The sequence below is a fragment of the Rhea pennata genome, chromosome 15 (assembly GCF_028389875.1).
Source record: "Rhea pennata isolate bPtePen1 chromosome 15, bPtePen1.pri, whole genome shotgun sequence".
NCBI lineage: Eukaryota > Metazoa > Chordata > Aves > Rheiformes > Rheidae > Rhea > Rhea pennata.
This window is the reverse complement of record NC_084677.1, coordinates 7240622-7253802: the sequence shown is the minus strand read 5'-3', so window position 1 is coordinate 7253802 and position 13181 is coordinate 7240622. Positions and strand designations below refer to the sequence as shown.

The 13181-nt window shown below is 37.7% G+C and overlaps 1 protein-coding gene across 1 annotated transcript in view; it reads left to right on the top strand.

Annotated features, from left to right (window-relative positions):
* GRIN2A (glutamate ionotropic receptor NMDA type subunit 2A) overlaps positions 1–13181 on the top strand; it is a 179686-nt gene that overhangs the window by 154458 nt on the left and 12047 nt on the right. Inside the window, exon 11 of the mRNA XM_062588080.1 lies at positions 10929–11116. Within this exon, the coding sequence (XP_062444064.1) occupies positions 10929–11116 (188 nt within the window). The remainder of the gene's footprint in view (positions 1–10928; positions 11117–13181) is intronic.

Genomic DNA, 13181 nt, shown 5'->3' with positions numbered 1-13181 from the left:
ATGTATTTTTAAATAATGTATTAAATCTTTAATGCCCAATTATCTTTCCAAAAACATGATATTTACTTGCTTTCTCATGACCTACTCTTAAAATCTCTGTATTCTGAGCCTACTTGCTTTTTGTGCTTTTCAAATGCTTCAAAATTGGATTAAAAAAAAAAAACATCAAAAGAAATAACCGATTTTTAAATGAATGATCTTTACCCATGTCATATTTTTTAAATGTCACTGAAACAGCACTCTGTAATTAATGTCCTCTTAATGAAAGGAGAATGATATTTTCCTCTTTCAAACTGTCTTCCATAATCAAGCCTGAAAGCCTTAGGGAATATTCTTTTTTTCACCAGTTTTAAACTATTGAATCTGAAACTGTCTTATTCACATCTGATTTAGAAAAATATTTTCCTGCATCAGCATCCGCTCTTATCACAGTCAAAGATATGACCTAAAATAGGAATTAGCCTTTATTTTCCTTCTAAAGGAATGCACTGAGTGATAGAGAGCTTCCAATATGAATTTGTCTCTTTTGTAATTTTGTTAATTTGAGGTTTAATTTTCTTGCTTCCTATCTGCAGTGATGCATTGCATTGCCATAGCACAGTTATGGATTTCAGTAGTGTGGAGGTGAGGTTAAAAGTGTTTTCCATAAAAGAAAAACAAGTTCATTCAAATAATAGACCCCTTTTTTTCCAGAGAGGTGATCATTTCTGGTAAAATTTTAAGTGATGAAGTAAAAATATTTTAATTTAACTGTTAATTTAATCTTTACAATCAGTTGTCCAGTTCTTGAGGAAAACCACGTCATGAACATGGTTGATCATCATGATGTTATCAACTATGTTAACAGAAATCCAGTTACTGGTGTCCATAATCTTGTGCCAACATTACTCACCGCTTGTTTTTTTCCTGGAAAGTACAGAAATCAGTCCACAGTTGAAGTGCTGGCATAAAGCATAGCTTGTTTTCTGATCCATGACAGTAACTTTAAACTACCATGAGAAATACTGGGAGCTGCACACTATGTGCTACTTTATTATAACTTTCTATCAGTACCCTGAAGTGTTAATTCATTAAGGAGAAATGCTTAAGAAAATTCCTGTCCATGTTTACCTCAGATAATGGATATTTAGATAGGATATTTAGTAAGGAGATTTCTACCAGATGCTGAAAAGTCAGTTTATTGTGCTGGCTGATTGTTTCTTTAAAGGGATGATAAATCCCAAATGTGAATGTATAAAATAAGAAATTATTATTTCAGATAATGGACTGTCAATGGTATTTGTAACTAATAGTGAGGAGTATAAAATAAGTCAGAGTTAATGATTTAACTAGCTCCTGGATGACTCTACTTCCATGTGAAAGCACCTGCTAGCTCATTTTTATGGCTCTGAATTTTGGACAATTTTGGAGGCTGACACTTTGAACTGTCCATTTCTGGAGCTGATCTGAAAGACAAAATAAAAAAATCAGTAGAGTTATGAGACAGGAATATGTGAAATATTTCTAAGCAAATAACAGATTTGAACTTTAGTTTTCTCAGTCAAATGAAATCTGAAGCCAAATGCTGATAAGTTCAGGTAACTTCTGTCATCAATCATATGCAGAGAATCATATTTTATGCCTGTATGCTTTCTGCCTCATATCTAGACTGGAAATAGGAATGTAGAATACTTCAGAAAATGTATTTCTGTAGCACTCATTAGTGCTAGCAAGCTGAAATAATCACAGCTATTGAGCACTTAAGTTTTTTTTTTTTTTTTTTTTTTTTTTTTGATTTTAGGCCAAAGAAAGCAACAGTAGGTCTCTCTCTTGCTCTCCTTTCTCTCTCGTCTTTGCTTTCTGCTCTCTCCTCCTCTCTCTCTCTCCCTCCTCTGTCTCTTCCCTCTTTCTGGATTGGCCCCAGGCTTTTAAAGTTCAGCAGTGATTGACGGAAGACTGTATTGGTGGAGTTAAATCGCATGATTACATTCTGGAGCTCAGATGTTGCCAACACCAAAATTACAAACAAGTGCAGTATGAAATTAAACAAATCTGTGGAAGGTGATTCATTTACAGTGTGTATAAAACATCTTGGGGGCTTAATACAACCTCTAGCTCAGGAAATTTCCATTCATCTAAAGCCAAGAAGGGAAAATGTCCAAGGAAAATGCCATTTATACATGTCTTGTTTCTTATATTCTTCCTGAAGTATCCATTATTTACTAACCATTATGGATTATTGGGGCCTAATGTCTAAGCCAGTGAGGATCTACTGTCCATGCATAGGTTTTCCTAACTACATATACCTCCCAGGAACTTGTAAGTCAAACAGTACTGAACAAAGATCCCAAACTACCTGGGGTAATGAGATGTTTGCCATGCTCTAGAAAGCCTATTTATCCCTATCAGTTCTGATAGCAGGAACTAAATTATTGTACCTATATAAATATATTTTCCTTAAAATGAGCTAAAGAAACTAATATGTGAATAATGATTTTTCCCCCCTTGTCATTATGTGGAAGAATCTCTGCTAAACAGCTCTCTTCTGGTTGGCTGAGCTTAGTCAACTTTTGCACTCAATAGCTTCATTTAGTTTGGCATCGGATGGCTGTGTTAGCTTAATTTCAAGTTTCATTATGGTGCTTTCTTTTAGACTTCCCTCTAATATTTGTTTCAATATTACACTGAGTGGAGTGATTGATGTTATAGCCAAATCCATCCAAGCTGGGAACTGGAAGGCTGGTTTACACTCATTGTGCTGAGATAGTGTGGAGGGGTGAGGACATTACCAGAAAATTTGCTGTTCCATTAAGGTGTGTTTTTCAGAGGTCTGTTCACTAAGATACTAACTCCGAAATCTGATAGTATAAAAAAAGAGATGTGCCTGAATCAGCATAGCTTTCCTGTTTTTACCTTTACTGCTGGAATTACTGCCAAAATGAGCAGAGTGCAGCCATGGCTTGGGAGTATAATGTGCTACTGAATTTCTGGGCAACATTTTCTGGATATCTGATGGTTGATCCCTGTTTCCCATCATTTACTCAACTTTCAGGACATGCAGTAGTTCTCACAGCCTTGTATTTCTTGGAAGGGGTTGAAAAGACTAAATAAATAGTGGTCTGGGTAAAACTTAATGTGTTATTTGTGAGAACTTGAGGGGTTGGTTCTTGCTTTGAGGAACAGGAAAATACTAATGTTGACATTTAGAGGGTTATTGGGATCTAAGGCACTCAATGAAGTGTCTGGGGAAGCTCATGCCTCAGTAGTTTCAAGTTATCTATCTTACAGAAGCAGACCTCATGTTACTTAAACCTGGATCACATTTTCAGGACTCTCTTCTCAGCCATAAAATAAATGGCATTTGTTTGTTTGTTTTTAAAGAAAGTCTGACTGTCCTGTTCAGCTGGTCTAAAACAGTTTGCCTGCCAGAAAAAGCTGGTTTATATTGGTTTATTCTTAATTGCATTAGTCAGTACCTGAATACTCTTCTAACTTTCTAAAAAACATTATTCTACATGTCTATATTACATCTTTTTCTTCAGTAATGCAGTTATCTATCTAATATTTTTAGAAATTAAAAGGAACCTGGAAATAAAATGAGCAGGTGAAAGTAGCTAGGTCCCATCTAACCTCACTTCTTTTGATAAGCAGCTGTTCCAGGTTTCAGTATTCATTTGATTTGGGGATGAGATCAGATGCTTGGTGAAATGTGCTGAATTTATCCTTCATTATGCTATTGTAACTGGGACAAAAACTTTAATCTAAAAATATATTCCCCCTATTCAACTTTCTTTTCAAATTTCATGTTTTGATAAACTGATGCTTTGCAAGGACTTCATTACTTGGCTTTGGAGACTTGGAGTGGAACGCTCTTCATGGCACAACATAATTATAAAGCCCCGTTTAGTTTTACATCAATTTAGTGCCAAGAGAAATGTATGAGGGACAGGACAGTGAGTGGCTGGGACGCCGAGAGGACGTGGGGCGAGGATGTTGCCGCGGCAGGTGAGAGCAGCCGCGTGCTGCCGAGAGGGGCGCAGCAGCTTTTGTGGCCGCCGCCGGCTGCCCTGATGGGCGAGGGGAGGCCTCCACAACTGCAGTTTGCAGGATGATCTTAACATCTGCCAGAGCTGCTCTTTCTAGTTCTGCGTCTGCATTTTGTGTGTGAAGATTGAAGTAAAGACAGTCTGAGCTGGGAGAAAAGTTGAAGGGCAGGAGATCCATTTCCTGCTAAGGAGTTTATCAGTTAAGTGGGTTAAACTCTGTTAACCTGGGTTTTTACAGGGAAGTGGCTGCTGAATTTCCCTCTAATGAATGGGTAATGTCAAAATATCAAGGAATCTGTCTGGTGTAAGTGAGCTGAAGATCTGTGTGGAGCTGCTTAAATACATGCTGGAAGATAGAGTCAGTGCTGGGGGTGAAGTGCAATCAAATAACCTGAAATGCATTTTTGTGAAAAAATGGATTGAAGAAATCATCAGTCCTTTGGATTAAAGGTTAAATACCCATTTCTTCTGCTACAGCAATATCAAAGTAGCACTTCAGAGCATTTCTGTATTGAAGCCTCATCCTTACAGTATTGTGTCTTTCCTTTGATTGCAGTGTTATTCCATATTGACCTTTTGGCATTAGGTCCTGCACGTAGTTTTAGAGATGCACAAATGAGCTATATGTCTCATTGTGCACTCCTGACATACTACTTTATCCCTTCTGTGGATTTAAAAAAAAAAAAAAAAAAGACTGTAAATCCATCGTATTTTACAGTCAACATTTTTGCACCTGCAAAATGTGCCTGCCTCCTTCCCTACAGTAGTATTTATGACCTGTAAAGTATATGCTCTTGTTTAATCCAGATTTAATCAGATTCCAGATTTTACCTAATATCAAATTTAAAAGGGCTACTTTAAGGGTCATTTAAGGGATCTATTCTGCAGACTATAGAATTTATTTTTAAAAGCAAAAGGGCTGAGAAGAGGTGCTTTCTGTAGATTTTTTAAAAAAACTTTTATGAGCTGCATATGCCTAAAATTACAATAAGGGGACAAAGCTTTGATTAGTAAAAGTGTTCTTGATGCTGAGGGGGTCGAAGACGTTGTTAAAAATATTTGTTGAGGATTCCTATGTTCTGATACTTGCAGTAATTTCATGTATATTCCTTTGAAAGGTACATGACGGGAGCCCTAGTAAATAGCTGTCACACTGATCATATAATAAGCATTGTAAATTTTTTTGTGTAGTCTCTTTGGCATTCATTTACAACCGATTTTGAAGAATAACATCTATTAATTTTTGAACCTATCTAGGCAAATTTCAAAAATAAAGATTTGATTTCATTAACTAACTTGCCTTAGAATAAAATTTATTTCATTTGTAATGAAATTCTGAAATTTAAGAACCTAATTCTTAAAAACATAATTGACCTTTAACTATGCAGAACAAACTTCACAAGATACATAGATTAAAAAATACCCTTCCTCAGACACATAGCAAATTCATTGAGATGCAGCTGCTCACAGTAAAATACAGTGCATGCAAACTGATATGATGGTGCACTTCATATATTGCATACATTCTGTTTTTGTGCATGTTAGACCTGCATTAGTAATAATATACAGTTCCTATGTGGGCATGAAATGAATGTATTTGGAGTATTAGAAAACATAAAGAAATAAGAGAAAAAATTGACTCTGAAGTTAATGTCCTGGATCTGACAGATGAACACTGCACCTAATGGTACTCATTTAGCAAAGAAATTAATTCTCCGATAGCTATTGTATGTTTGAATTTGCTGTGCTAGGTGAAAATGGGAAAGTGACTTCAGTCATGCTCCAGTTTCTTTGATCCTCAAAGGAACCACAATAGTGTTTGTTCCATAGAGTTCACTGCTTGACAGTAAAGAATAACGTGTATAAACAGGACTGCATAAAAGCATCTCCTCCATTTTCTGATGCTGCAGTATACCTGGTATTAAAACACCGAGTAACTGGGAGGGGTTGACTTCCAGTGCATTGATTACTGCTTTGTGTCCCCAGAAGCAGGGAGCAGAATGCCGTTTTAGGTTGTTCCCTTGTCTTCCTTCTCCCAGGAAGACAAAATCTCTCAAGGATCATGTAGTTATTTAAGGAAGAAAAGTAACATTTTTCAGATGAACTGTACTTCTGCTCTTGAGGAAGAAGCTGTCATTAATAAAAGGATATTTTCCCAACTTCAGTCTCTCAATTTTCATTTTATGATTTTGGTGAAAAGTATTGACCAGTAATGAAGATGAGGAAAATGACTGTTACATTGTGTTTTCAGCTTTTCAAAAATGACTTTGTCGTACCTTTTCCTCTAACTTTCAATTTCTCTATATAGTCATTTTTTGATTGTGTGCAACACTTTGGAGAATGAGTTTTTGTGATAGCTATTCTCATTTTTCAGCTCTCATACCTTTTAGTGACTCATAAATGTTCAGGTGCAAGACTGTCCATATTTGTTTTTCACAAATCTCCCACTTAGAATCATTACAATCAATAATACTCTTTGGGGCTATTTTAGACCTAATCCAATTCATAATTTTATAACCCCTGATATTCTCCTAGGCTGTGTGAGCTAAAATTGTCCTCACTGCCCTTTCCACTTTGTGTCTGCTAAGTCATGAAGGACACTTGCCTTTGTATTCTTTTATATAAATATTCTAAAATGTTTATTTTATCTTCTACCTGGGATTATTGCAGTGGTTCAGAGGATGTTTACAAACTTGCCGGTTTCTCAGATGAGTCATCACACTGAAGTCCTGTTCCCGTACGTTCATCAAAGATGCCTGGCACGTTTGGCTGATCCCTGGCAGTTAAAATTTTGTAGCTTGCTGCATTTCGGTCTCTGTAGTTCTCTTTCGTCTTCTTAATAATCCTTTACAGTTTTTGTAAATCTACACAACGTGACATGGTTTTTCACTCCTGAAGTGGCTGCTCTGAAATGACAAGTTAATTGATTCATTTTAATGTGACTGAGGTTTGCGAAAGGCTCTGAGCCTTTCTTGATGGAGGGTGCTGTACTCAGTACACGTAAGCTGTTGCAGTCACCTGCGTAACTCCGAGCAGAGAGGTCAGTGCTCGAGCCGAGTCAAAGCCTCTCACCTGCGTAGTATATTTGAATTTTTCTGCCATAAGATTGAGGATCCTGGCGGTTGCCAGTCCTGCAGAAAAAAGAGCAGAGGAGGCAGAAAAGGGTGAGCTGGAGCAGAGATGAGGCTGGCTGCTCCTGCTGCTCCTGCAGCCTGCCCAGCACAAGTGTCAAGAGACACCACAGATGAAGTGTTCCTGACACAGACAAAGCAGGGAGCAAACCACTGCCCTGGCAGTCTGCTGGCCAGCACAAGTGCCCACCTTGTCCTCTCCTGGAGCTGCCTTTCCTGGCCATCTTCGCAAACAGTTGTAATGGGGTCAGCATCTCAGACTTGCCTGCATTTTGCTGTTAGTATTGAGAAACTCTTCCTGAGGAAGGCTTAAAGTTCTTCAAAATGTAGTGTGTCAGGAAATTCATCTCCTTTACAGGGTTTCCTGCGATACTGTCCTGCTGGCTGGAAGCTCTGTGGTTCGTGTCTCCTTGCCCACGCACCAGGGGACATTGCGCTCTGAAGCTTTGGTCTGTGGGGAATGGTACTGCTGTAATCAGAGCATATTGAAGAGAAAATTAAGCCCTGAGAGGTTATAGAATTTATGTTGTTAATGGAGAAATGTATTTTGAGTATGAGTCTGTATTTGTAAAATGCAGGTCTTTTTCAGGGCAATTAGCATTATGATTTACAGTAGGATATGGGGCAGGAATTAATAGCAGAACCTTATAGCACTCAGCACTTGTCAAGAAAGTGCCTCATGTTTTTAAATCTGTTTGTGTAATGAGATTTATTGTGACCTTCTTGAAGTAGTATAGCAAAAGCCCCAGAAAGTAATGCCTTTGGTGTTCTGAGAACTTGTGTTCTTTGCTGTGCACTCACTGGAGCTGCTGCCAAAGCTGCTGCAGGGAAAATTGGGGAGAGATCCACAGCGAGTGAGTGAAACTGCTGTTGTGCTTTGCCTTTCTTTCCCCAGATTTTAGTAATCTGCTGAATAACTAAGGAGGCAAGTATTTCAAAGGTAGCACAAGGCTTTTGGCTTGAAGTCTTTTAGCAGAGATGTCTTTTTCCTCTGTATTTCCGAGTGACTCTGCTTTGACAGAACAAGAGCTGACTCTGATTTTTCTCTGTGTTTACCAACAGATGTTTTATATGCTTATATTGCAAAAAAACAATAAATCCCAGAACAAAACAGATGACAGTTTTCACAGTGTATCTTAACTTAGGTTGACTGTTTGCAGTGGTGGTCAGTGTCTATAGAGAAGAGTGTTAACTGCCACCCTGTTGCTTGAGCCACAGCCATCCATGGAGAGGGGCAAGTATCTTTCCTGAGCTCACAGGTGACTAGCTGAAGTCTAAAAGCATCAGACTGACTATGGTAATTGTCTGCTTTGCATGAGAAATCTTATAAGGCTCTTGAAAGTAATGCAAACAGTCTTTCTTCATTTTTTCCCTCATGCTCCTACCCAAAGGACACAGATTTTTGTTCCTTCTCTCCACACATACCAAAGAATGTCTCCTCAGTGCTGAATCAAACCATGTCCTTTAGAAAGCTGTTGGACTTGTGTGGAAGACTCCAAGCATGGCCAGGACTCCAATGTCTCCTCCCCAGCAGCCTGCTGGCTGCTCCCCTGTTGAATTATCCTCAGTGCTAGGTAGCCGTATCTTATTTCCAGGTTCTGTTTGTGAAATTTCAGCTTCAAGATATCAAACGCTTGCCACCTCTATGTTAAAATACATACATATTAGAAGGAAAAGAAGGAGAAGGTCAGATATATGGCATTAATGAAACTAAGCTGACTTTTAAATTGAGGATTGCATCACCTGAGTTTGAGGAAAAAGTGGAAAAAGAAAGGAAATGACGGTCTAGCTAACCTTTATTACCTGTAATGATTGCACAAGCCAACTTCTCTTTCTCATAGTTAATTACACTGAGTTCCAATTTGATGACTTGGAAGTTGACTGTTGGGGTAAATATCCTTGAAGGGAAGCTATAATTTACGGTGAGTAATGGAAGAATCTTTACTCTGCACTTTTTCATAGCGGTAGGTAAAATCCAACAACTTTACTCTCTTCCCCTATTTCTGTCAGTCTAGCATGAGAAGGATAGCATTTTTTTTTCTTTAGTACCTAATTTTTGCTATCTGATCTGGAGTTCTGCAAAAGTTCAGGGTTGTGTATGAATCTATTCGTTAAATATTTAAGAACAAACATTGAATTATGGCATGCGTGGAACTAATATTTTAAAACTATCTCAGTAGGTAAAGTCTGATATGCCTAGATCTTGCTCTGTTCTGTAGATATAAAGGAAGAGCTTTCTTAACATACACTGATTTATGCTTCTGGCAAGTGTGATTCCAAAACTTCAACAGCAGCTGAGTTCACAACTGGTACATACTGCATAGTGATACAATATAATTGAAGTTGATGCCGTGGTACCTGCTTGTGCCACAGTTAATATATTTTTATAACTCCCTTTCCATGTAGACAGGTCCCAACTGTTTATAAACAGCATTTTCTCAGCCCCTGTCATTTGCATTCCTTCAGAAAATTTCAGCTGGGCTCAGCGGTGATGTGCCACGACTCTACCAAGACGCAGAGCTGCAGCACCGAGCCGCGGCCCGGGGCCGGGGTGGGGTCAATGCCTGTCCTCCCCCTTCCCTGACTTGGATGGCATGGGCAAAGACCTTGAAAAGGGAGACTGTGTTTTGGGGGGTAGACAGTATGTACAACATTGTGTAAGTGGTCTTTTAATGGGCTGGATGACAGATTTTTCCTATTGCCACTGTATTCTGCTTGTCCTGTTGTGCAAGTGATAGAAATCTATATTGCAGTATTAAAGGTTTTGGCTGCAGTTGAAGGCATCTATGCAAAATATAGTTATTTTTTATCTTTTTCCCTTTAAAGATTGCGTATGAATTTCTTTAGGTATAAGAGTGCTATTTCTTGGATGCAGGTCTGCTGGTGCCAAGTGATTTGTTCTTCCAAATGGCCTCCTCTTCCTATGTGTGCACGTTCGTTGGCTTTCGTTGTAAAACATCCGTGCATCTACCTCTTCTAACTTCAGCTTTACAGTAGTCCTTAAAAATTATCTCTGTAGGATGCTACCCTTTTTGGCTTTCCTTATTTTTGTTCTCCTCTGTTTCATCATGTTCAGCATATACCTTGGAGAATGGGATTCTCCCATTCTTACAGTTTAGGTAGGTGGGGTGAAAGGTTTGAAATTTTCCCCAGCAAGTTTCTATATTCTTGCTGTGCTCCAGGTACACAAATAACATGTTTAGAACAATGAATTGTAAAGAAATATTTTCTATATTTTTTAAACAAAACTTTAGATAGCTGTACCAGATATATTATTACCTTCCTCTGTCTTAGCAAAGACTACTTCCACCTTCATTGTTTAATTTTGGCAAAAGAGAAAAAGATAAAGGTGTGCAGAGAAAATGTTAAATCATGTTTTCAGTCTCATTTAGTATTTTAAATAAGTGGTTCATTTTATTTCAATTCTAAATTCTCTATTGTCATTTCTGTAGTCTTTTGATATTTTGACTCTCAAGATACTACCCATTTTTATAGCAAAGATGCATAGATAACGGGTCAAGACATTCTGTAGCTTGGTTTCGGTGTATTTGTTAGCAACATCTTTTAAAATAGAAGTGCAAAACTGATGTGCCCTACTTTCCCCTCACTAAAAATAGATGCCTTTTGTTAATTTTAGATACAGTTGAGTTGCTTATGTAATTAATGATATCAAAGAATCTGTATGATATTCAGCGGGGTCCTAACATCAAGGGCAAAAGACGTCTGACAAATACTGTCCCCAGTGATTTGGTTTTAAAATGTTTTATTTCAGGAAGCTGGATGCTTTCATCTATGATGCAGCGGTGCTGAATTACAAAGCTGGAAGAGACGAAGGCTGCAAACTTGTCACCATAGGAAGTGGATACATCTTTGCCACTACAGGCTATGGAATAGCACTTCAGAAAGGATCACCTTGGAAGAGACAGATTGATCTAGCCCTCCTTCAATTTGTTGGAGATGGTATGGGCCAGTCTTCTCCCCCCTCCCCCCTTTTATTTCCCCCCTCTGTGTATGCACAGATAATGTAGTAGCTCTGAGCCTTTTACTGCTGGTCTCTTAGAGAGTCTTTAGAAACAAACAAATAAAACAGAGGAGTAAAACAATTTCTAGATGCTAAGACAAGAATTCTCTTCCACTCCATTCTAACTCTCCAGGAATGCTTGCATCTGTTTTCAGCAATGGTTAATACTCTCATATGTCTATATATGTGTGTGTGTATATACACAAATATATATATACTTAACAAAATATAACAAAATAGTGTTGACCTCAGTGTTAGCATTTTAGATTTTTTTTATTGCCTTTGAGCAGTCGCTAAGGATTTTTTACTTGGTAGACGTGTAGTCTTTCAGTACGGTCAAATATCTGATCTATGGCTGGTAGAGGACTGGAAGAGATATAATCATCATGACTGATGGATTTTATCTTGGGTACAGGGAGAAATACCAATATCATCATTATTGGTCTGTTGGGTTTAGAGACTTATTTATGAAAGAAACAACATTTACTTCTCTGAAGTGATGTATATGTGACCCATGAAAATAAGTTTCAAGCAGTTTGTGTGATCTTGTTTTAAACACTTGGATGAAATTGGCTAAAATATTTGCTTTATTTTTCTATTTTTGCTAATGAACAATAGTATTAAGAAGTCTTAGATGTTGAAATTCTGACCCATTTACAGATAGGAACTTGAACCAGAGAAATTGAATTATTCATCCCAAATGACAGGAGAAAACACTGGTAGAGCCTGAAAGAGGATCTGAGGTGTCTTTTCAAATGTGGGTTCCCCACTTTAGATGTTGCCAGGGCATCACTGAAGTTTTCATTCTTTTCAGCTTGCATCTTCTTCATGCTTTCTCTTTTGTCACTTTTGGTACTTTCTCATCCAAGAAAAGAAATGAAATCACAGATAAAGAAAATAAACTAAATAGAGGACAAAATATTTGAAGCAGTTCAAGGAAGAAACTCCTCAAAATACCAAGGGTACTGACTGTATCTATATGTATCACTGTGTCTCCAGATTTTCAGGGAGAAAACAAAAAGACTTGGAGGGAAGAAGGGACTGTCTTATCATGTGCATACACTTTGACCTGTGGATTTATATAGGCTGTGAATATTTGTGTTGCTAACCTGTCTTTAGTAGCTGAAAATAAAACAAGTAAGTGTCTACAAAACTCGACATTAAAACTTCCACACGAGTACTTTATAAAATAACAATGGATACAAATGGCATCCAGTCTGAATGAAGCCTTGTCCTGAAATGTCTGCTGGCTCTGATGTTCATCATTGCTCAGATATTCCTTCAGAAGACAAGAGTAAATTCTGAATGCCTGAACAGTAGGAATTATGAATATGTCTGTGGCATTTTTGCAGTGTCATTTAGAAGGTGTTCTGAGCAACCCATGAATACCAAAATGTACATTTCCTCTTAAAAAGACTCTCTAAACTTCTTCAAAAAGTGGTGTGGGCACAATGTAAGAGGACAGCAATTAGACGTATACAATGAGTAAGAAGGGTTGTGGGTACATTTCCTTCAATCCCAGAGTTCAGGCCAGCATCAATTTGCTGTGTCGCTAAACATCTCTTTGAAGTTATCAAGTGAGACTAAGAGTAAATGTAGTTGCAGGGGAAGGAGAGTCTTGAGATGCAAGTCCTGGCAAAGCTACATTGGACTCTGAGGTTGTTTAAGTAAATAGGCATATACAAATGAATGTGTAAGTACTTCTGTCGCATGTGCAGCCTCTGCAGAATTAATTATTCTTTACAACTAAGCCTATAAAACAGCAAAACCTACTGAATTATTATTCAGTGTGTGTAATAGAAAATTCATCTAATTATGGAATAATTTCAATGAATGATTATAAATCTAGTGAGTATCATAAATGTAAGAAAAAATTCCTAGTGAGTTGTACAAACACAGTTTCTTGATATGAATGTTATGTTAATGAGAGAAGGAGAGAACCCTTTGGCTGATACTTGCTAGATATTTGGATAGGACCAAGTACTTTATTTAAAAGTATATCTG